Source organism: Hetaerina americana, unplaced genomic scaffold, assembly GCF_022747635.1.
Source record: "Hetaerina americana unplaced genomic scaffold, ioHetAmer1.1.p SCAF_4, whole genome shotgun sequence".
NCBI classification, from domain to species: Eukaryota; Metazoa; Arthropoda; class Insecta; order Odonata; family Calopterygidae; genus Hetaerina; species Hetaerina americana.
Window position 1 is genome coordinate 97930123 of NW_027286985.1, and position 26321 is coordinate 97956443.

The 26321-nt window shown below is 41.2% G+C and overlaps 1 protein-coding gene across 1 annotated transcript in view; it reads right to left on the reverse strand.

The window, feature by feature from the left end:
• Nucleotides 1-1087: 1087 nt before the first annotated feature.
• The window catches only part of dikar (CECR2 histone acetyl-lysine reader dikar), a 44520-nt gene continuing 19286 nt past the window's right edge, over nt 1088-26321 (reverse strand). Inside the window, exons 8-14 of the mRNA XM_071590743.1 lie at nt 25765-26010; nt 24298-24672; nt 20104-20369; nt 15412-15830; nt 14851-15201; nt 9006-10841; nt 1088-3363 (exon numbers count right to left, since the gene is read on the reverse strand). Coding sequence (XP_071446844.1) covers nt 2200-3363; nt 9006-10841; nt 14851-15201; nt 15412-15830; nt 20104-20369; nt 24298-24672; nt 25765-26010 — 4657 coding nt within the window. The 3' untranslated portion in view covers nt 1088-2199. The remainder of the gene's footprint in view (nt 3364-9005; nt 10842-14850; nt 15202-15411; nt 15831-20103; nt 20370-24297; nt 24673-25764; nt 26011-26321) is intronic.

Here is a 26321-nt window from a genome sequence, read left to right on the forward strand (position 1 = left end):
CACTTTCTGCCTCCTGCAGGTGATGTGCCAATCTACCTTGTCCCTACCTATGGACATTCTCCTGTGAAGTATTTCATTTCCATTGACTTAACCTATGGACAACACAGAGGAGAGCTAAGGACAAGGGTAATGAATGTAAACAAATCAAAATATGCAGGCTAGGGCTTTCACTGCAGCTAGCAAGCACCCCCTTCCACTATCTTTATATTTCTCTAGTTTACACCCCACCATCGCTGGGTGTGTCCCAGGTTATTCAGCAATAAGGCAAGATACTCAGCTGTCCACTCCAGACACAGATACATCCAGCTCCCATCATAGGTTGGAGCAACTTCTGCTCCTGCTAACCAGGAACTTACCTTCCCGCACAATATTCCCCACTAAGCACCCACACAAATAGCTCTCTCCACCATTGTGTTTGGCTGGGTGATAAATGCCACTCCTGAGAGAGAGTGGACAGAGGCAAAGATTATGAGGCCTTTGTAGATTTGCTAGGTCCAAGGTTTATTGATAAAGCAGAGTCAGTTTCCATGTGGCCATGTGATAATATGCTCAGCCATTCTTTTAAAAACCCTGGAATTTTTGGTAATTTCACTGGGGATTCAAATATTATACTTTGTTTTTTGTCACACTTAGTTGGTCATAGCATCTTCAGTACTAGCCTGAATACTTGAACTTATTTCATGGAGGACACTTTTGATGAGTATGAAGGAAAAAAATTCTAATGTGATTCATCCAAATATTCAAAACCTGAGAATTTAGGATGATATTTTCAGATCTTTTTCTTAAAAGGCCAAAAAGGAAAAGTATTCCATAGCTTATCCATAATTATATAAAATACTTATTGCACATACCTGAATGCTTCTTTTGCTGTAAATTTATGGGGGCATTTCCCAGATATTTCCTCCTTGTCCCCTTGTCTCCTTGACCCCTATTTCATGCTGAATTTTAAAATGAGACTTTTCATGACATGTCTCTCTCCATGTTATTGTCGCAATAATCATACATAATACCTCACAAATATTCTAAGGAATAGAAATTAAAAAAAGCTATTAGCAACAGAACAGTCACTGGTACAAAGGATTTCTCAAGGGTTTTATTTAATTTAAAATTTTATGCAAGCAAAGTTTGCTGATACAAACTTTGTATAACCATTCACACCGATTGCACTAATAATTTGACCTAATGTTAAATTCATACAAAGTCACTGGTTCTAAAATACATCAGCAGTCTCAATACCATTAAAAATAATTGTCGGCAATAGGTTAACTCTTGCTTGCCGAACTATGTGCAATAAAACTGCCAGGTATTCAAGTTCTGCATGTAATAGTATGTACACAGGATAACTTCTTATATGCACACTCACTCTGCTATGGCTCACATTATAACTACCTATAATAGGTAGTAGTATTTACAGGAATGTACAGGACACATTATGCGCCCATCTACAACATGGTGGCAGTTGTAAAAACAGCTGATTATTTATAGACAACCGTCTCAACAGCTAGGGTCACATAAAATAACAAATTTCATCTGGTTCAAAATCAACAACTCAGTAGTGACCCGTTTTTCTCTGATATCAGAGTGGAGATTCTATTTAATGGATGAGGCAACCAACACTGTTGCTCGTTGTACCTGGTTCCCAATAGCATGTATTGGAGCTGGAAAAGACATACAAAATCCCTAATACTTTTCATAGGGACTATTTCTGAAAACATGCACAATCTTAATTGTGGGTAAAATGGGTAAAAAGAGATAAAACACATGGAGTAGAAAAGGACAAAACGAAACCATTTTCATTTCATATTCCTTGGTATTTTTAGGTCCCTTTTGATATAAGCTTTGGTTTACAATTTGCAATGTCACAATAATAATAATAATATAAACATTTGTTTTTCAAATCTTTCAAGGCAAGCTAAGGTGAGTTTTTAAAGCGTGGCTCTTGGAGTTTTAAAATACATACAATTTGCAATATGTACAAAACTAAGAAAAAACATTTAACAAAAAATAGGTGATACAGTTGATTAAAAAATATGAAATTGCTCACAAGCAAGTAGTTTAAAAGTATATATTTGATGGGATTCACTCAATCCATTAAAAGACATAAAATAGTGAAACAAGAGGGATTCTCAAAACAAAGAATATCTTTGGCATACCAACCACATATATTCTAAATGGTTCGTCACAAGAAGAAGAGCACTTTCAGAGCCAAGACGGTCGGTTGATGGCATCAAAGGCATGAGGGTAGCCACCACCAGTACTGGGATAAGAGGGGGGAGGAGGCAGGGAAGGGGCTGCACCCCTCAGCAATAACAGCTCCTCCCCCCGAGGTGCCCCATGCAAGTGGTGCCCATGATGGTGGTGGTGGTGGTACTGGTGCTGCTGCTGCTGGTGGTGGTAAATAGGGTCAAATGGTGCAGGCCCACCTGTCGCCATCATGAGGCCACCAACACCTGCTGTCCCACCCTCCCGTGGCTGTGCACCTCCCCCCTGTTGCTGCTGGAAGGCCACTATGGGGCCACTGCCCCCCGAGGAGGAGGGCCCATTGTTGCCAGCTAGGGGGGGCAAGGGGGAGTGTGGCGGTGGGTGGTTATGGAAGGAGGGTGAGGTGGGGGGTGAGGAGGAGAGGGGAGGCGCAAGGGGGGGCGAAGGGGAGGGGGCAAACTGTGGTTTGGTGTCCAAATGGTGGTGCGTGGGGGGGGATGTGGTGGTGTGGTAGTGGTGTGGGTAGTGTGGCGACAGGGGGAAGGGATATGACGGCAGGGTAGAGCCAACAGTGGGGGGGCTCCCTGCCTGCTGCTGGGCTGTCGGTGGGGACTTGACCATGCCCGATGCATCCACATAGTAGCCCGAGCCTGGTGGGAGTGGCGTGGGGAGGTAGTGGTGGTGGTGATGGCGGGGGGGGAAATCCTTGTCAAAAGCAAGGCCAGCTGTAAATTCAAAGGCACTGCTGGGCTGTCGTGGCTGAAGTCCCGCCACCACTGTCTCAGGGCTCTTCCTGAACTGCTGAAACCCAGACGAGGGGCCCTCTGAGGGGGCGGGTGGCCTCGAGGGCCCCTTTGCCGCTTTGGCCTTTTTGGCTCCCTTTGCTTTGGTGGTGCGCGAGGCCGGAGATGGTGGTGGTGGAGGCACCACCACACTGCCCGTCAGGTCGAGGACCCTCCGCTGGTGCTCGGCCACCTCTCGGTACGAGACTGTGGGCTCTACCGGTCGCGATGGAGAGCTGGGCCTCGGCTCGGGAGAAAGAGTGGGGTGGGTGTGATGCAAGACACTTCGTAATGGCTCGTGCTTTTCTGCGTGCTCTGAGTGATGAGGCTGAGTTAATTCTGAATGATGATGGTAAGGCATGGGGAGCCCCTGGAAGCCCTGAAAATGAACAGGGAGACATGCCATATCATTTCAATACAATAATTTCAGGGTTTAAATATCATTCACCTTGACTACGAATGCCTTATAATTGTACGTATGGTATTTTGCCACAGCATCTTATTACTTAAAACCCCCAAAATTTCAGAGTTGAAGAGGAATCCAGGTTCGAATTCCGGTCACGGTGAATGATTTTTACACTCTGAAATTGTTGTATTGAAATGCATATAAGTGGATGACTCCGTTAAAAGTTATTGTTATGGCATCTCCTGCAATTTCTTGGAATAGGCCATATCATCTTGGCACTAAAATGAATATACTCCCCTTTAAGAATACATGCATGTACAAATTTCAGACTTTTCATTGGAATGAGAAATCTCTCCGATGAGCTACTTTTGGCCCTATCCTGTGACAGAGGGGAATGAACAAGGAGGTAAAGGCCAAATGACTACCTCCTCTGATCTATGCACTACTCACTGAACATTGAACATGACTGCAGGGTGAGACTGGTTGGCATTTTGGATTTGACCCGTGGAATATAAATGAATAGCATTCATTTTACTTGGAAAATATTATTTCTGGCTTATGGAATCTCCCCGCAATAAACCGGCGGTCAAACAAGATGCTCTGGCCCAAATATTCTAAAAATTAAAAATTCCAAGTTGATATTTCTGCAATACTTTTGCTAGCGCATTCAGCAGTAATCACTTTCCTCACACAAATATTTAAAGTTTAATGCAAGATTTTCATGTTAAGAATGTCTACTAGTTTCATACACGAGGTCTGCCCAGAAAAGATCAAGCCACGCAATAATTTGAGAAAAATAGCCTAACAGGAACAATGAGGCCTTAGTCTTCTTCAAAGTACTTCCCTTTGGACCTCACACCCTTATCCCAGCATTTCTGCCAATTCTGAAAACAATCTGCAGTCCTTTTTCGAAATGATCATCAGTTGCCTCAATGCATTCTCCTTTATCTCATCAACTGACTGTTGGCGAAATAAAGTTCTCTGCTGCCTTTGAATAGGAGCTCACTGCTTCACTATGCTTCACAACTCGTAGTAGTTTTGAGGGGAGGCGACCGACAGCTAAGGTCATTTGCGCCATAGGAGATGGACAGGAAAGGATGAAGGGTGGAGAGAAACCCGGCGTCGGCATTAGCCTACTCTTTACGAAAGGCGCCAAGGGGTCCGCAGTTTAACGTCCCATCCGACGGACGGCGTACTCACTCAAAGTGCCCTCCACAAAGCACCTCAAGTAGGGATCGAGATACCTCTGAAAAATATTCAACACCGCCGGGATTTGAACCCGCGCCCTCACGGTGGGAAGCCAGCTTCACAACTCTTTGGATGCTGGTTCTCCTCTTGACTTTTCAACCCAACCATGGCTTCCCTTAAACACTTCATCTTAGGCAATTGATTATCCTATATAATCAATATTATATATGTAGATATAACTGTCATGTAGACATTCTTTTCACTCCCTTTGAAGCATGTATCTCCTTAATCTTGAGGACAGTTCAAATTGTTAACTTCAACCTATTGTTCGTGCATGCTAGACAAATCATGCACAAATCTCATTCTCACTATTCAATGATATTACTTTTTATTTCTATGGTTATTTATATTCTCTTATTTCTGTCTTCTCATGGCTTTTTCTTCTGGGACATATTTAAAACTATGTACAAAATATTATTAAACTTTGCACCTAAAAATCACAAATAATGACAGAATACAAGGGTTGGAAAAATGTGTGATCACTAGCAACACTACAATGCTAGCTGAGTTAGTGATAAACAAAATTGAATCAGCAGGCATGCCATTAATCCGGGAATCCCCCTCTCATCCCCCTCCCTTGTCATCATTATGGGAAAAGTAGCTAGCTAAGTGAGTCATTTCATGAAAATTACATTTGCTTGCTATGTGAATTACTCACTATGAGAGATGCTCACTAAGCAAGGTTCTACTTATACCATAAATAAAACGAAATGATAACAAATACACCGGGATGACAACAGCTGATAGTACTGAGGGATCGGAATGAAGAAGAAGTAGCATTTAGGGGAGGCGACTGACAGCTGAGGTCATTTGCACCATTAGGGATGGACAGCAAAGAATGAAGGGTGGAGAGAAACCCGGCGTTGGCATTAGTCTACTCTTTACAAAAGGCACCAAGGGGCCCACAGCTTTATGTCCCATCTGACAGATGGCATACTCACTCAAAGTACCCTCCACAAAGGACCTCAAGTAGGGATCGAGATACCACTGAAAAATATTCAACACCACCGGGATTTGTATCTGGGCCCTCTGGGTGGGAGGCCAGTATGATAGGGCCATCTCATTTGATTTGGGAAAACTTCTGAAATCATTACAATTTTTGTAAGTGCAGCGAGGGGGTGATAGGATGAAAAAGAGAAGCCAGTGACAAGCTATCTCTTAATAGTTTCACAAGGGATCTATGATTGCTTGTGTATCTGATACTGATAATGACTAAGATGATGTTATGCCAATCTCTCATTCTTCCACATCCTCATAGTAATTAACGAGGCCAAGTCGATAAATAACTCATAAAACTGGATAGAGGCAATGATAATTAAGGAAACTTCCTGAAATTTACATCACTTTTTTACATACTCACCCTTTACATCTTCACACACTCTTCCAGTCTCTTTACAAGTCCTTGATATCAGTTGACAGCAAAGAAATGTTTTGTTTGTTGTTGCAGCCACCAAGGAACCTCCACTGCCAACAGCACCATCATTTTCAAAATGTCAACCACCCAGATGATTTATTAGGTGCCCAAACAGATGACAATCACTCTAAGGAGACTGGCTAAGTCAGGGGTGTGCCACAGTGGATGTTCCAAGTATTCCTAATGAAATGGTCGTAACAGCTCCGACATTGGTCTTGCTGACTTTTGCAACTTTTTGATTGACTTACTCTTCTATACATACAGGTATACCTGTATATAAGGTTAGCATTGAAAGTATCTGCAACCATTGTTTCCTGATGCATTCATGAAATGCTGCATTCAGCTTGTCGGATAAGTGTGTGCATGATTGCGGATCGTATTGGTATTAATAAGATGACAGTACACACCATTATCACAGAAAATTTGACAGATCTGCGCTAAAATTGTCCAGAAGTTTTTGAAGGACAACCAAAAGCAGATTTGAGCGTCTGCTTGCGAAGACCTCATGCGATGCGTTGATGAAGACTGACTTTTTGGACAGTTCTGACTTGACACAGCAGACTATTTCCTATTCCCACCAAATGTGACATCCTCCTCATCACATTTAGCCTGCTCTTCTGGACTTCGAACATCTTGAAGTTTCGTGGAGTTACTGAATGATAAACAAGCATGGGTTCAATTTTCAAATCGCCACTTGCATTGGCACAAAATAACAGTGTGAGATGGCCTTTCATTGGCTTATTGCCGAGCAATGCATTCTACTCCACTTTTATAAAGGTTTGCATCAGCATCTTTTTCCAGAAGAGACCCATCTTATCACAACTAAAATCCTGTTGCAGCAGGTAACCCACAGAGTCTACAAGCTTCTTGAAGTCACCAATGAAGTTCTCTCCTACCTTTGAGTTAGAGTTTGCTGCTTTGCCATGACTCACAACTCTGAGAATGCGGGTTCTTCTCTTAAACTTCTCTAAAAACCAATTACTTCCCTTAAAGCCTTCCCTCTTTTTCATCCATTGATGATCCTGGCGTTTTCTAAACAAGGCCAGTAAAAATCCCTTTTTCCTTCTCACAAAGCATGTTCTCATTAACAGTGTCACCTTGTAATTCTTTTTCATTTGACCATATGGCAAGCACCTTTCAACATCATTCAGAATATGTAACCGTTGCTTTGATATTCTCCCCACTGATCTGTTGCTTTGATCACTCCCTTTTAAGCATCTATCCCCTCAATTTTTTCTTCATTTTTGAGCACAAATTATTGATTTCAACCGATTGTATACACGTAATAGATCAGCTTCACTCAAACCTCGTTCACACTTTTGAATGATTTACCTTTTCTTTCTACGGTTATTTTTATTATCTTTTGACTGTCTACTTGCAACTTTTTCTTTGGGGACAATTTTAAAACTATTCATTAAATACTATTAAACTGTGCACAAAAAGTCATCAACAACACACAAAAAACACTATTTGCTTGGACAGATGTGTGATCACTAGCGACACTAAGATGCTAGCGGAACTTGTGTTAAGCACAAACGTAAGCCGTCAGCAAAATCACTTCAGGCACCCCCCTCTCCTCATCACTCATTTTGCAAAATGTCGTGCACTAAGCAAGTTATTCTTGGGCACAATATTTTTAATCATTATCTGGATTACTCACTATCCCAGGAGCTCGTTAAGCGAAGTTCCACTGTATTAAGAAACCCAGGTATTTGCCTTTATTTTTGTCTACATGCAATAACTAATTTATGCTTTTAAAGTGAACAATACTCATCTTAACAACAAAGCCAAATTGAATTGTCAAAACTGTCATGCTTACAAACACTAGAACCGTATATAATATGTAATTGAACACAAATGTGTTGATGCAAAAAATATTTTATTCTTCTGGTTAAATTTTGGAAAATTATTTACTATTTACAACCAAAACTAAATTTAAACCATTTGGGGAAAGGTATGCAAAATGAGAGCTAAGCAGGGCCTTGAGGAAGGGAACGTTGATGATCACCTTTATTCTTGATTAAATAAATTTGTGAAATGAAAAACAAACGTATTTCAAGAGACAAAAAAACTAAATTTGTACTCCTTGTAATGGAAAGATAAACAAATTAAGTGATAAGGGGTTCTAACAGTTTAGATGGCAAAAAAAGTGAGTAAATGACACATGAGATACATTCAGGAAAAAGTGACCAAGAAATGACTGTCAAATCAATGAATGAAAAGAGAGTGAAAAATATTGGTGGATACTGATAGATGTATCATGTGGATGAACATGCCTAGTATAGTTATTTAAATGCAATTGGAACAGAGTGCGAGAGAAAATATTACATACTTTGCAAGAACATCTTATTCATTATAGCCAGCCTCCACAAAATGCCTAACAGATCCTAGAAGGGAAGAACTGAAATTACTTGAACTCCAAGGTGGACAAATTTTTGTGTGCGAGTGGCCACATGGGACTCTGCTGGCTAGCTACTGAATCATACAGGGTCAGAGCACCACATCAATTTTGAATGGGCAAAAATTCTGGCACAGGAAAATTTATACTCCCCCAGAATAATCTGAGAAGGGGTAGAGGGAAAAATTAAACCTAACAATTTCAACCCGGTGAATGGAAACATTTTCTTCTCAGCATGCAAGAGGGCATCTCAAGCAAAGATCAATCAGAGAACTACAGTGGACTATGACAATGGATCTCCTTAAGACCTGAATATATCTCTGGGAATTGAGGCAATAATCTTGCCAAGGGGGTCAGCTTACATGGAGAAACACATAAGAAGAACACATTCAAGAATTTATTAACATTTAAAAGGCATTATATTGTGTATGTTTAGGTGTGTCTATTGCATCAACTCCATTAAACATTATCTCCAAGTAAATCACCTGCACCAATGCTCTCGTTGTACATTACAATCCCTTACGACATACAAATAAATGAAAATAAGATACTAACTGGTTGTGACTGTGACTGGAGATGTGCATGAGGATATCCGGCTAGACCACCTTGTGCCACATAGGGTGGTGGCGAGGAAGGTAAAACTAAGCCACCAGCAGGAGCACGCTGTCCCATTGCGGTCTGGTCTAATGGGTGATGGGATGATCGGCTTGCTGGAGAAGAACACACTGGTGCTGAAAGTACTGATGTACCCGCAACTTCCTGGGTCTCGGTTGAGCCAGTTGCAGTAGAGGAGACAGCGGCACCGACGTACAATCGTTTCTTCACAGGAAAGGAGGTAGATGTCGCACTGTCAGGAAAGGGTGAGGAGGGTGTAGTGGACAAAGGTGGGCCATAAAGAGTGGCAACAGATGAAGAGACAGGTGGATAAATGACAGGTAATGGATATGTGGGCGAAGATGGCATGCCCCCTGAAACAGTGGAGAAGATGACACTGGGTGTGGTCGTTGGGTATTCTTTGGGCATTGTGGGTGAGACAGATCGTGGGGGTGAGGGCGATGAGGAATGAGCCAGGGGCGGAGACATGGTGGGGTGTTGGTGCTGGGCTCGAGCTGCAACCTCTCTGTACTGGTCTGTCAGAGGCTTGCTTGTGTCATAGAACTGCATGTCAGAGGACGACGAGGGGAGGGGTGCAGAGGGAGCATGGGGGAGGGAAGGTGGCGTGTGAGTGGGGCTCTGCTCCTCTCCACCACCACTGCTGCCCACCGACCCCACTGACTTCTGGGAGGTATCCTGGTAGAAGCCCACACGAATGGTCCCATTGACGGGGGGAAAGGGAATGGCCTGGGGAGGTGCAGCGATGGATGACGAGGGGGAGTGAGAGGGCAGCTCAACCAGCCTTGGGGAGAGTGCAGGGTCGACCCCATCAGGACTGAAGGCAGAGGAGAGGTCGGAGACATTGCTGCTGCCGGTGCTCACGTGCCTCTGCCTGCCTGAGTGAGGGGTTGCTGAGGGGGAGGGGGGCTCCGGATCTCCCTTCCCTGGGTCCTCTTCTGGCTGCTGAGGCTTCTTAGGGTCTTCCGGCACCTTGGGTTCCTCTGACTTCTGCAGGGTCAATCTCTCTGCATCTTCTTGCACACCCTTCATCTCTTCGGGCCCCTTCTTGCGTGGGCCCTGCCCCTTGGGTGCACCAAAGGCTTTGAACCATGCACTTAGATTGGGAGTTGGGCAGGTAATCTTTTCCTCTTTTACGCTCTCAAGGACCTCTGCTTTCTCTTCCTCTGGCTTCTCCTTGCATGCACTCCCACTGATGGGCACCACAACCTTCTCCTCTTCCTCTCCTTCCTCTACACCATCATCAGATTCCTTTTTTGCCACCTCTCCAAATGCTATGTCTCCCCTTAGGACAGAACCAAGACTGAGCTTAGGAGTAGCCTCTAGTGGTTTAGCAGAAGGCACTTCTACAATACTTCGAGTGCCCACCAATCCACTTGCTCCCGTCGACCCATCCGTCTCCAAAGCATTTGTGCGACCCTGCTTGAGGAGGTTTCCTTTGCTCTTCCCTGGCTGCAGCCTCTCGATAATGGTCCTCTTTGGGACGGCAGCAGTTGTGGTGGAACCTTGGTTTGGCTTCCTCTTATCAATCCTCAAACCTTTCTTATCCAGTGCACCACCTGAAGGAGGGGGCACCACCTCCTTCTTGTTGCCATCCTTTGGTTGCACCATATCACCCACAATTGGAGGATCGCCCAGGCGAAGACTGCGCCGGTAATCACTCTCGATGCCTTTCCCAACATGTTCAAAATCCTCAGCATTCAAAACGTGAGAGGGTGAATTACTGGCAGACGAGAACTCTGAGAAGCGTGGAGTATCATCTAACCACTTATTGATATCCTGTAATGAATGAAGTGCACATTTCAATCATTTACAAAAACAGATATATTGATTCAAGCACTGTAGAAAATGGAATGCCATGAACACCCAAAACACCTACGTATCATTGCAAAAGAAACACTTGGTTTTTCCACATAAAATATTTATTCACGACCTAGGTTTCGACGCTCAGCATCATTATCAGGTGATGACCTGATGATGACGCTGAACGTCGAAACCTAGGTCGTGAATAAATATTTTATGTGGAAAAACCAAGTGTTTCTTTTGCAATATGTATCGTTTCCACAAAGTGACGCTTGAAGTTATCTCCTTCACCTACGTATCATGATTGAGGACATCAAAATGAAGAAAAATACCATTACTAGAGTGAACCTAATAAATAAAAAGTATGGCATGTAAAAACAATCTTGCTTGCAATCTTGCTAAAAATAATCTTGCCTTCTCAAATATCCTTAAAAATTTTAATTATTGATATCAATATAAAAATGGCAAGTACAGGAGGATAGATTAAAAATATGAAAGAAAAAACAATGATACAACGAGCAAACGGCAATATAATATATGCATTTGGAGACTTATTGATATCAATAACAGATTCAAGTGTGATGCGATGGAACCATTCCATAATAACAAAGACGAAACCTCTTGAAATTTACCACTTAATAAAGATTTATTTTTGACCAGTTTTGATACAGTACATCATTTTCGAGTGAAGCCACTATTCAAGAAGAGTTTTAGTCTCCGTTATTACGACTAATAGATAGTTTTGAAATTCAATTGAAAATACACATCAGGATTTACCTGAGTTTTAATTTCAGTTAATGCAGCATAATACTTTTGGTACAAATATACCCTATGCCAATTATAGAAACAGAGGAAAAAAACTGCAACTATAAAAAAATTCAATTGAAGTCACACGAGCAAAAAACATTGCATTGAGAAATCTGATCAGAGCCTTAATTTCACAAGTGACAACTTTTTCAATGTTCGCAAACATTGATAAACACTCAGAGAAACAAAAGAAACAATGACAGCATGATGAAACTTCATACACAGCAAGTGGATTAACTACTTTCAGGGCAGTCCCCATACATACAAGGTCTGTCGAACAAGCATCGCAAATTTTTAATTTCCGTCGGTTATGTATATTCGATTTTTGATTTTTTTTGTGGCCTTATATATGGTATTTATGTCTCTCATTTATGCCGAAAATTTCGGCAATTTTGAATATTCCGTAAATTTTTGACAGCTGTTTTGCCGGGATGTTTTCACTTGTCTTTGATTTTTACCTGTTCTAAAAAATGGATCAAAGGATCTGTATCAAATTTTGTGTGAAAAACAAATTAATTGTGCGGATGCATTCCGAATGTTGATTGTGGCACATGGAGAAGCTACCTTATCGGTGGTACAGAATGTTCTCAGAGGGCCGCAAAGATGTAAACGACAAAGAGCAAGCCCGATGCCCGAGCATGTCAACAAGAGACGAAAACATTGATGAAGTGAAGAAAATAGTATTGGCCAATCGTCGAATCGCTATTAGAAAAATTGCTGAGGACCTGAACATATCGCTTGGCTCGTGCCATTCAATTTTTACCAATGATTTGGGCATGCCACGGGTTGCACCAAAATTGCTCAATTTCTACGAAAACAACAACGGTATGAAAATATTACTAATGAGGTGTTGGACTGTCTGCGATGACCCAAATTTGCTCCAGAGGGTCATAGCTGCTGATGAATCATGGGTTTATGGCTATGACATGGAAACTGAAGCTCAATCATCCCAATGGAAGCAGCACGAGCCAAGACCAAAGAAAGCACACCAAGTTCGGTCGAATGTGAAAGTTTTGTTTACAGTTTTCTTCGATTGCAGGGGCGTGGTGCATGATGAGTTCTTGCCACACGGTAAAACAGTAAATAAGGAATATTACCTGAAAGTTATGCGCAATTTGCACCAAGCAATCCGCCACAAATGCCCAGATTTGTGGAAGACCGAAAATTGGCTATTGCACCATGACAACACCCCTGCGCACACAACGTTACTAGTGCGTAAATTTTTGGCCAAAAACAAAACACTAATGATGCCGCAGCCACCATATCCCACAGATCTGGCCCCCAGTGTCTTTTTCTTGTTCCCAAAACTGAAGAGGCTCACGAAAGGACGACGCTACGCTACAATTGACGAGATAAAGGCTGCATTGAAGGAGGAGCGGAATAAAATCACAAAAAATGATTTTTTGAAGTGCTTTGAGTATTGGAAAAAACGTTGGCACAAGTGTATAATATCTAATGGGGATTACTTTGAAGGGGACAAAATAGGTATTCATAAATAAATAAATAATTTTTGAAACAACACAAAAGTCTTGATACTTTTTGAACAGACCTCATACAGCTCATATTCCTCCTTCCTTCAACCTCCAGGTAATCAATTTCTACCCCACAAACCGCAAACCATCCCATCTCCCCTCTCTTAACCATGCACCTAACCTAAGTCCAGATGACTCTAACCCTCTTTCCTCCTTGCCAATAGGCCTTCCTCCCCACCGTTCCTTGCAAATGCACCTTACCCTGACCATTATCATATCTCTTGCCACACTTTGCCCAACAATCAAGTTGCAACAAACAATAATGGACCTTCCCTTCCCGCGCATTGCATGACATAGACCCAACCCACCATCCCAAGATCAGGATATATAAGTACGAGGGTCATCCGGAAAGTAGTACCCGTTCGTGCCGCATGAAGTGCTGACGACGCGAGTAGCCGCTGGACGAGGTCAGATAGCTTCAGTGGCTTGTCTGCCTTCTCTGAGCCAAGTTGCGTGACGCTAGCATTGCCTGTGTTGTTTCTGTGATTGTTTACAATGTTTAAAAAAATTGAGAACGCCGCCAGTTGTGAAGTGAGGGCAGTGATTAAATTCCTCAATGCAAGAAACGTTCGCCCATGTGATATTCATCGCCAATTAAAGGAGGTGTATGGAGACAATGTAATGGACGAGTCGTCTGTTCGGCGGTGGTGTCGCAACTTCAACATGGGGAGGGGGAACACACACGACGATGAGCGTTCGGGGAGACCGTCTGTCATTACAGACCAACTGGTGAGCTCAGTTGACGAATTCGTGAGGAACGATCGGCGCGTCACAATTGATGACATCTGTGAGCATTTTCCCAATGTTTCTCGAACAATTGTTCATGAAATTGTTAAACACCATCTGCATTATGCAAAAATTTGTGCAAGATGGGTCCCTCGCGTATCTCAATGAGCTGGCGGCGAAGGACTATGCAGCAGGAATACAGAAACTTGTCACACGTTATGACAAATGCCTTAATTTGCTTGGAGATTATGTTGAGAAGTAGTTTAAAGTATCCTCTTTCAAATAAAATTTTTTATGTTTGTTAATATTTACTTTTGTCTTTTTATTTCACGAACGGGTACTACTTTCCGGATGACCCTCGTATATTGTACACTTAAGGATGATATTCTGTAACTCACTTGAAGATATTGCCCAGCAAAGAAACCTGTTCATGCAATTCAGATTTTTATTAAAATTTACCAAGTTCTGGAGTAATTTTAAAACACTGCCTTCTGCCCTCTCCTACCTCGACCCCCCTACCATGATGACACACTTGGCACAGGTGAGTGACACAAAATTTTTCGATGCCTAAAAAATTCTATCCTTCCACCACATCAGGCCTGAAACTGTGAATCTTGACCACAAACTCATAAGTTAAATGATAGGAAAATATACCAAAAAAAATCATTATGCACAAGACTCTTGAAGGACCAAGTAATTATTAATCTCTCAGACAAAATCATTCAAATAAAATTTCCCAGGGGTGAGTTCAAAGAAGTAGTTAACCATTTATGAATAGATAATATTATTACATTTGTCTTGCTTGGCAATCTAGACAAGAAGTCCCTTGAATTCCTCACTCCACTCAGCAAGATGCCAAATCGAAACAGTTAACCTGCCACAGCACAAAATTACACTTGAAGCATTTCCCAGGGGATTACCTTGAGGGTTTGCTCAGTGGCTTCAGCAAGAGCATTGATGGCCGCTGCATTTCGCACCACACCAGGAGCCTGCTTCCTAGGCTTACTCTTGCCCTTCTTGTTGCCCGCTGCCGAGTCCCTCTTCCTTGCCTTGACCTCAGCTGCCACTGCAGCCCCCCCACCCTCTTCCTCTTCATCAGCCTCCCCGTCCTCCTCTGTGCCCACCGATGAGCACACAATCTTCTCGCCCACCCCCTCCTCCTTCACTGCCACCCCCTCCTCAACCACTCCACCACCCCCACCCCCTCCTTTCTTCCTCCTCTTGCGGTGGCTCCCACCATGCTTGCCCCCTCCAGACTCGGCCACCGCCGCCTGTGCCTCAACTGCCCCCCTCGCCTCATTCTCCTTATCCGCCCTCCCGCCCCTCTTCCCCTCCGTCCCCCGCCGCCGCCCTTCCCCCTCCCCCCCTCGACGCCTCCTCTCCTCCTCCTCGCGACGCTCTTCCCGCCTCTCCGCCACCGCCATCTCTCGCTCCTTGCTCGCCACACGCTCCTCCGCCCCCAACAGTTCACCACTGCTCACCTCCGCCCCACGCTCTGCCTCCTCCTCTTCATCATCATCGTCGGCCACCCCACGAGGCCACAAGCGCCCTGATCTGCTTCTCTTGCTGCCCTCTGCCGTGGTGCCCCCCTTGCCCCTCTTCCTCCTCCGTCCGGCCCCTGCCTTTGCGCCACTCCCCCCGTCACCAACTGCTCCCCCCTCACCCTCCTCCACCTCCTCCTCCGCTGCTTCCTTTGGTGAAGAGTGCACCACCTCACTCTCCTCCTCCTCACCTCCAACGGCACCTCCCTCTGCTCCAGGGAGGGACCCTGGGACGGCACCAGCCGGTGGGGGGAATTCCACCACAGCCCCACCTTCCTCCGAGGAGAGGTCCGATTCCAGGTAGCGGTCAGCTGCACGCTGGAACACTTCACGCAGGTTCTCAACCATTTCAGTGTATTCTGCACCAATGATAAACACCAATATGTTACATCTTATCATAGAAAATTTTCAAAAAAATATGAGAAAAACTATGCATTGATTTTCTTCACTCTATACTGGTATTAATGAACCTGTAATGGTATTCAAATTTGACTACTTGAATAAAAAAAGAACATGGCAGGGAAATTAACAACAAAGTGGAATATAACTAATGAAAGTGCCATTTGTTTCTTGACTTCTTTAGGCATTACCTCAGATGTGTTACCTGCTTATACAAAAGGATGCCAAAATATTCTTCCAAATATCATCTTATTTCTTTGGTAAAAATTTTAGCCACCATTTTCAAATCGGTAATTAATGAGCGAATAAATGCATACTTTGAGATCAATAACTTTACTCAGTCTCATTAGGGATTTTGCTCAAGAATATCACTGGCAAACCTACAGATGTACTGTGGGAGGCTTTTCAAGAATGCCCCCATACAACCTAATCTCAACGCCACCAGCCAAGAGTTTTACTTGTCTTTCCAGTTCAGTATTTTTCAAATAATTATACTACAATGGCACTTAAGGCTCTTCCCATGGATTTATACATCATACCTCTCAACCACTATCTTCCATTCAATTTAACTCTTTTTGTTTCCATCCTCTTTATGCCTTTCCTTCTGCAAGTTTGCAGCTAAAAAATATGAAAATATCAATTATTTGGATAGTAAATGTATTACATCCATGACACGTGACCACTGCCTTTAAATGACATAGTACCTGCTTCCCTAACATTGTCTGGAACCTTTTAGCGGTACCTATATGAGTGCAAAAGGAATTTACGAAGTGCGGCTAATATTACCATTTTTACTCTCTGTAAAGAGCTTTGCTTACTGCTGAATTTTTCAAATGGCCCATTCCATATTTTTATTTTACTTGGGGTTTTTGCTTCATTTAGTGCCATAACTGTAAGCTTCCGCCATCCAAATTTGCATCCACTTGAGTTCTAGAGAAACCAAGGTCAAGTCATGGATGATACCCAACTGAACAAGTATGTCCAAACTATACATTCATAACTATCAGGTTTTACGACAATTGACATAATATTTTTCTGCAGCCCACATCAGGAAAATTGTCCGTTCAAGGTCGCGCCACTCCCCATCGTCCCTCACCTGACATTCTAGGTTTGGTATGTACACCACAGTCCACTGGGCATTTTTGTAATGTTTTGCTCATTTCACGTGGCTCTTACACAATGCATCATTTTAAAAAATATTTACTCAAAACCATTAGTATTTAATTGCCATCACAAAACCACACCCATTATGCTTTATTGTTCGAGAGGGTGAAATGAGAACACTTATCTTTATTGGATTATTTACACAGAAAAAAATATCTGAAACACAAAAATAAAAACAGAAACAAGGAGATTATAAATACTGATAGCCAGAGATTCACATTTTGAGTTCTTCATCAATTAACTCATCTAAACTGAAAGACAGTTTGCCCTGTAATAATGTACAAACCTTTGTTTTAAAAGTAGTGGGGCAAGCAATAGATTTCATTGATTTTAGAAATATATTCCAAATTTGGGATGTAGAATGTGGAGGACCTTGCAAAGTAAAGGTTATATTTTGCACATTTAGATGGATCTTCTCTTGGTTGCAGCAATTCAAAAATGGGAGATTGTCGGGGCTCTCCTAATTATTGGGAAACCTTTGAAAACTGAGGATCGCAATGGTGCTGTGGCTAATGTGCTGGCTTTTAACTCAGGGTTCGAATTCTGGCGGCGGCAGATATTTTTCAGTGGTATCCCGATCCCTACTTGACGTGCTTTGTGGAGGGCACTTTCAGTGAGTACGTCGTCCGTCGGATGGGACGTTAAGCTGCGGACCCCTTGGCACCTTCCGTTAAGAGTAGTCTAATGTGGTCGCTGGATTTCTCTCCACCCTTCATCCTTTCCTCTCCATCCCTAATGACTAAAATAACCTTAGCTGTTGGTCGCCTACCCTAAATATTACTACTACCTTTGAAAATAGTTTTCGTTGGCCGATGCTAACTCCTCTTGAGTCGATGAGGCTAGTTCAGGGAATTGGCTATCTTCATAATCTAGTCCTTGTTCTGGAGGAGAGTTCCATCTGATGATGTCAACCAATCGCGAGTGTGTGCTAGATTAGCCATAGTCACACCTCATTATCACTTTTCAACAATTTTACTTTTCATTTCTATGGTAATTTTTATTCCCTTACGCATGCTGCAAGAGAGAATAAAAATTGGCAGATTAAAAAGCAATGCATTTTCAGGAGTTATCCTCAAAGACAAGATTATGGTGATACATTCTTCACAGAGAGAGACCTGAATATCTACTCAACAATTATGTATTCACAACAATATTGAAAGGTTGCTTCTTAATTCAAAAATTGAAAAGCAATTGCAAGGTGACACCAATTAACGAAAATATCATTTGTGAAAGACGAAAGGGATTTTCAACAAATTTGTTAAGAATACATAAGGATCCTCCACAGTAAAAGAAGTAGTATTTAAAGGAGGCTATGGGTAAATCGTGATTTTAAGAGAAGATCCACAGTGTTGTGAGGCATGGCAAAGCAGCGAGCTCTGACTAAAAGGCAGCAGAGAACTCCACCGGTGACTTCAAGAATCTGGTAGGCTCAAATGGTTATCTGCCACAAAAGGTTTTTAAATGTGATGAGATGGATCTCTTCTGGAAGAAGATGCTGAAGTAAACCGTTGTAACAAAGGAGGAGAATGCATTGCCCAGATACAAGACAATGAAAGATAGTCATGGAACGTTCAGTCCAAAATAGGAGGCTAAATGTGATTTATTTTCAGTCAACCAAATTTGCATTTCAGCTTGGTCCATTCCACCATAGAAGAAAACATGAAGATGAACTACAATCCTACACATAACTTAAGTTTTGCAGCAATGAATGAATTATCATATTTTACTTTGATCTATATGGGAAAAATTGTTCCCTGTGTGTTTTCCATAATGAGTAAGATTCTGTAATGAACCATGCTCAAACATGATTCGTTCCAGAACCTTGCTCATGCGATTAGGTTTCACAGTACACACATATTACTGTAATTGATGTCACATAAGACACACCTTCAATTTAATATAGCACCTGCAAGAAATAGGTTTTAAAAGTCAGTACGAAGTACGACACCACACCAACTTAAGTTATTGTTTCATTTTAGTTTCAAATAGATGCCACAATCATTGATTTAATTACATGGCATAATTTACTGGCATTTTCGGGAGAATAATTGTTTAAGGGTGCATTTATAAGACATGCCTTTTCCAGGAGTTGTGACACGAATCTTCAGATCCTGATAAGTTTCGAATCTCTCATTTTCCTGCTAATTACCTGGCCTTATCATTAATTATCATTTTTGTTGAAATACTTACCCCTGAATTCCTCTTTACCTACCCCTTACTTCTTGCAGCACTGTTAATTTCAGACCATCATGGGGTTTGGTATCAAAGGTTGTATTTTGGTTTCTTAACGGTCTTCAGTTATATATATAACAGGCCATCTTTGTTACACAAAATATTCATTTGCATCAATAAAACTTTACCATTCAAACATATGCCACAGTGAGAGAGAACAATATTCATGTAAATACCCGAAGATTAAGCCCATACCAAGTGAGCCCACAGTATTGCTTGAGCAAAATATATGATACCCTTCCCATAACAATAAAATGCTTGAATTATTTAAAATTTTCGAAAGAATCTAAAAAGTAGTTAATAAATCAAAATAAAATTATTTAACTGAAGAATATCTTGAAAATTGATTTATTTTATTGAAGAGCATCCATGATATTTTTATATTGTTTATAATGCTGTTTTTCGTGTCCTATATTTACACAACAAATCTTTGGACAAAATAAATTGATTGATTTTAATATTAATATACTACGTAATGTTTTGTCTATTACAGTCTTAAATGTGGCAGCTTCTATGTTGGCATGTAGCTAACCATTATGAATAATAAAGTATAATTTTTTCCATTAGATGGTAGACCAAAATATCTTGTTGCTGCTCTGTTTCCATGCTCCTTAGTGGTCCAACATTCTTAGTTTAAATTGAATTGCATAGCTTACAAAAGGTGTCTTAAATGCTGCCAAATATGGTATATTGTACATTGATTTAAAAAATGTTACTTCATGTATACACATGTGTGTTTGTCCTTGCCTTGAAAGCATAGTCTATATCTATGCCATTTAATTAAAAATAAATATATTACTATCATCAAAGTGAACACATCATTCTGCCTAAACTTACCATTATCAGAGCCATTGTACTTCCGGCAGTTTTCAACAATCAACATGAAGTCAGCTTTGAAATGTGAAAAAGTTAGATAATCCCCAGCCTCTAACTTTTCCTCCATTCTTCGAAGGTGCATAGGCTTCCGGACCACGGCATAATACCTTGGAGCCCACTCTTCATCCACAGGGTCAGCAAAAGGCCAGGCGTCCTCGTGTGACTTCACCCGCTCTAATATTTTATGCAGCCCAGTCTGCAGGTCTTCATTAGACTGACGAAACCTCCTATAGTAAAATTAATACTTCATTATCACCCATCATTTTATTATTATTCTATAGGGTAGTGGGGCACTCTAACGGATGAAGAGCATTGACCTACTGCCTGGCTTGGAATCAAGGTTGTACCTTTGGGCACCTTCAGCTTCTCCCTAACAGCCCTTAGAGTAGCCAGGCACTTCAAAGAGTGAGGCTTTGGGGAATAAATGATGGATAAAGGCTAGCAAATAAGACTGAAATCCAGGGACAGTTAACCTTGCTTGGATACTCCCATTGCCTGACTTGGGTGTCATTTTAATCACTCCCTTCTTACAAGATATTACTTGATCCATCCACAGCTTTACAACCAGACTCGAGACGTATTTGGTTTAATCAGTTTTGTAGCCCATGTCACATTTTAATCAAGTGGGTGCATATTCTTTCACCGTCACACCCTAGATATGAGCTAGTTGTTATGTGAGTGGGCATTCCTCAAGGGGATCCATTGAAGTTCAAACCATAAATTAATGGAATACTGGTGGTGAATACTTGCATAAATGCAAAACAGAGTGAGGACATTATGTCAAAACCCATGTCTTTCTTTTTGTCCTGACTCATGTTTTTAATCTTATCACTGGTAGTTCTGTCATAGCTAGAGCAGAACAGCAATTTTGGACATGGAGATCTCCTAAGGAATCTTATTCCACTGGGAGAGGTAATTTAGTCAAAGTGAAACACAGAACATTGTCGCACATTATGGGTGGAAAAAATATCCTGCCGAGGAATTGGGGACCATATGGGAATACTTGACTAGGGAATATTTTACTTGACATTAGTTGAACTCCCAGGCATACCCTTGAGTTGTACTTATAATTTTTAGAATGAGAATACTCGTACAGTGCAGAGAGTGCATGCCATAAGGAAGGATTAAAATATTGTTTTAAAAAACCCAAGGTAAATCATTTCATTCTCCTTAGAAAATAAGCATCCCTGAATCAGAAAATGTATTGATCCTTGGCCATCATGTTTATTGAGGGGCCTCCTCAGTTACTTTCACCGCTACTCTGTAATAATCACATGCCTTTGTCTCTCCAGGTTGTACACCTGCAACTTCCTGTGCAGCTCTGTGGCATTATTGTGTTGGCTGAAGGTGATGCCTTTTCTGCTCATCTTAGTGCTCTCGTGCTTTTGATCATGACTTAGTTGCAAATAATTTATGAGACAATTTATGAGAGAAAAAAAATTCAATCCATCCAATAAATTCAGCCATTGAATAGGTTTTTTTTTAAGTCTCCCATAGCATAAGAGAGGAATAGTGGCACTGAGGACACCTCATCAAAAATCAAACTAAAACACTATTTGTCATTCTGTCCATGAATGATGCAAGCCTAACCTTAAATACCAGGTTGGCATAAAAAGTATCAGTAACCATTTTTCTTGGCCTGCCCGTGAAGTGCTGTATTAAGACCATCTGTTAAGTGTGGGCATGATCGTAGATCACATTGACATTGATAAGATGACAGTGCACACCGTTATCACTGAAAATTAGGAAATGCAAAAGATCAGGGCCAATCTCGTGAAAAAGGTCTTGATGGACTACCAAAAAGAGTCAAGTGTCTTCTTCCAAAGGCCTGCAATTCTTCATGACCATTCCCAAACCCCCTAACAATTCTGACTTGGCACTAGCAGACTATTTCCTATTCCCAAAAGTGAAATCCTACCCCAAAGGACACCACCATGGGACCCTAAGTGCCATCCAAGAAGCTTTCATCTTACCCTTAAGGACCTTCCCAAAGCCACCAAACAGGGATCCATTGAATAATGGAAAAGCTGCTGGCAAAAGCATGTTGATGCTCAATGGATGTACTTTGAAGAATATTGAGGCATTGTAGCAATATCTGAAATAAATCTTTTTTTCCAAAACTTTTCCACATACTTTTAATACAAACCATGTATTATTCAGGCCAATACAACTTATCCCCTATAATAACCCAATTTGGAAGCCAGAATCAGATTACAAACAACTGCCATTGAATTCTTTCACCAACGTATATTTTTGAAGCATTGAAGATCAATGGACAGTTTGACCTGTGCTGCCATTGCCCAAACTATAATCATAAAGCGCAACTAAAACTGCTTGAGTTAAGTCATGATCCAATACTCCCTCATACCTGGTTTTTATTTGTTAAATTTTGTATTCCTGCTGCCTGAAATAATATAGCATAGAATGCTGCTTAGCAGCTTCTGGTACCCACTCAATCGACCTTATCAAAATGTAATCTTATACATGCATCTTCATTTCAGTTTCGTTAAAGAGCTGTACAATGTGGGAAAATGTGGCACACAATAACTGAAATTTTTTCGCAGGAGTTTCCCCATTTACTGGGCAGGATTCGTAGTGGTATGCATGCACCTGCATCCAGCCATGATATTTCACCCCATGCAAATTTCCCTCCTACATTTCACTATTTTATCCCACACTGGTGTGAGATGACCCACATTGTTAAATGTATGCCTCTTCCAGAACTAACATATCTTTTAATAATGACAAGAATCATAGTAACTTTGACCTCAAAATTATAATTAAAACATAGTATTTCCATGATTATTTCAATTCCAGTTTCAAGAAATAGAAAATAACTGAAACAACAATATTATTTTTCATGCTGACTTATGGGCATGTGAAATTTTCCATAATGTGTAAAGGGTAGGTTATTCTAGTCTCGGTGAGGCTGATGTATTAATTTTTCCTGTTTCTGGGCACCAAACGCTTAAAAATGGTTGGAAATAGAGGCAACAAGCAGCAGACACCCTTGACAGGATGTTTAACTGCAGCTCTGCTGGTAAACTGTGGCGCAGGCCATAGCGTGGGCTACCAAATCACTAAACTACACGCATGCACATTGGGATTATTTCATCTGCATTTTGCACCAGAAGCCCTGGTCTTGCAGAGGTGTAGGATCCTAGCATTTCAGGAATTAAGCACATTGGCCACCTGCAGTTTGAACTTTGGCATTTTGCTCCATACCTAAAATTCATATAATTTTGGATTTATCACTGCCTGGCACAAAAAGTGAGTGACCATTGCAAGCTCAAATGCTTTGAATGAATACTGGTGTGATCTTGCTTCACGCTTGTCATTGTGCTTTGCTGCCATTTCAATTCTCATGTCAACATGCATTGAAGCTTTCCTGATGCAACCCTGCAACAAGCATGCACCATCAAATAAATGAGACCAAGAATCTCAGCCCAAGGGTTAAAGTGGTTGAGATATTTGGACCAAACACTTCAAATTGAAGATGTAAAAACTGATTGGCAATTTGATACACTGGTACTTTTGACCACTTGAAGCAAGAATAAGAATGCAAGGTTGTGCTTCAAATTGTAATTTGATTTCTAATTCCTTGATGTGGTGCATTTGATAGACTTCGTTTTCCCACTTCAGGGTTGTGCGAAGAGAGAGATTTGAAGAACAATTATGAGAGAATCGGAACAGAATGCACCCAGTGATGCACCTTGGAAAGCAAGAATTAGAATGGATTTTCAACTTGATCCTGATTCCAGGTTTAGAATCAAGGAATCGAAGAATCATAGATTGTAATTGACCCAGCATTTATTGAAATGTACCTCACCCAATTATTTAAAGCATACTTGGTTGAAAGTGGGAACTTTTATCCAATTGGAAATTCCCAATTCACTTCATACATATGTTTAGTTCTCAATTCTATTTTCATTTTCAATTAAAAAATAATAGCAATATATTAAATCTTTTGGACATTTATAAAATAGCTAACTAGGGTCAATACAATTTCTAGAATTAATATTTTAGAAAAGTTACAAAAGGAAATAATAGGTTTTCGCATTACTGTCGGAAGATGTCAATTTCCACAAAAATTGTGTCCCAAATTCAAATTTGCATACTGTATCACACAAAAAGAAGTACAAATGTATTACATACACTTGGGAAGTTTTCAATTTTCTTCTAGAGGTCTGAATGATGATGGGACCGGTGGCTGATGAGAGAGAGTTGTTTGTCTGCCTGCCAACAGGGAGGCCATTGTCACCCCTGGATGCTGCTGCCTCACCCTTGCCCCCTGCACTCCCTGACAAAGCTCTACTGCTGCTCCGTCCCTGCTTGCTGTCCCTGCGCTTCACTCGAGGGCTCTTGCGCCTCCTGCCACTGCCCACCTCTTCAAGACTGCTTCCACTGCTGTGCTCATCCTCAATGGGAGCTGCCGCCCCTAGTACTATCCTCTCGCTGGGTATCTCCGAGAGGCTCTTCAAGAAGGCCCTTGTCACTCTCTCCTCCCTTGCTAAGTAACACTGGAATAGTCTGTGGAAGGGCCACAACAAGCTATTAATTCCAGCCAAAAACCGAGAAAATACTTCAATTTATCAATGATGATTTCTATGCAAATTAACTAAAATGGAATTAAGGTTGGTCAACAACTTTGGTGTTATTTTATGATTTCAAAAAACTGCTCCAACTGGAAAAAAAGGATAATGCTATACACTGTTTCGATTACGACACCAGCAGATTAAGTCATAATCATTCAAAACACTGATGAACATACAAGCCCATAACAGCCACAAACAGCTACCTTTTGAGCTATCTTAAAATGGCATAGATGTCCTTTTGACCACCACCAGAAATTCTGCATAAATTCTTACTCGTATTCTGAATGTCATACTGAGTTTTTGAGATTGAATGTATGTTTGCTTTAATAGATGTGTGTGAATATCCTTGCATGAATAATTATTTAACATCAGAATAATAGTTAAACAACAGAAAACAACAGGAATAATAATTTAACATCAGAAAGGACTGATTCTAATGCTAGACTTGCATGTGATTCGGAATGTAAGATTTTGATTGTATTCATATGGACACAATGGTCTCATTATTTATTTCATTCTTATTTTTGACAGATACATCATCATGTTACATTTATTTTCTAATGCAATTTTATGGCAAATAAAAATTAGTATGCTAATCAATTTTGAGTTTTCATGATAGCCCAAATCTTAATGTTAATATTTCTGATTCCTAAGGGTCATTCTGACTTCTCCGAGGCTTTGCCATATCTAGGATGCATCTCCCTCACCAAGTAAGTAAATTTCCGGCTCAAAGACAAAAAACTAAAATCATGGATTCTATTTGCAAAATCTACACAAGGATTCCATAAAAGCCTCAAATAGTTTTACAAGTGCTATTAAATACCTTTAAAACTAACACATCATCGCATTGTTCATGCAAAAGTTACATAAATTTTACTTGGCCCATGGAATTACATTTAAATTTTTCGGATTTGGCTGTGAAGTCATAAAAATGGCCACTGTCCATTGCAATATGTCAGCAGCTATCAGAGCATTTCATGATTAGAAAGTGCAACACAAATAGCAAAAACGGACAGGGTGAACAAACCTTTCCCTCTCTTCCTCCCTTGTCCCTTCATCCTCAGAGTCAATTCGTTCAAGCCTCTCATTTTCCATTTGAGCGAAGCTCTCCTCGAGGACTTTGGCCATCATCACCATCCCCTGGCCCGCGATCCCTTTGCCCATGGCCAGCCGGTCTTCATCCTCCACAAGGGCTGCTTCTTTCTGTTGCTGCTTCTTCAGTTTTTCTATCCTCCCCGACGTCCTCCTCGGCTGATTCTCCTGCAGCCGTTTCCTGCAATTTTCCCTATTTTGTGAGCACATCAGAGCACTAAAGGACAGTAATATTCAACAACTTCAGTCATAGAAATTAGTTGGCTGTCATATTTAAAAACACTCAAAATTATATAAACCCAAATATCAATCAGATCATATAGGAGGAAGGAGTCACTTGTAGATAGATACAGAAGGGATTGAGATAGCAGATTAAAATGACCAGCTCTTCTTTAAGCCAAGAAAAGTAATTGGAGTTCCACTGCATTAAAAATGATCATGAAAAATGTTTCAAAAATTAAAAATAAAACTTAAGCAGACTACATCATTGTG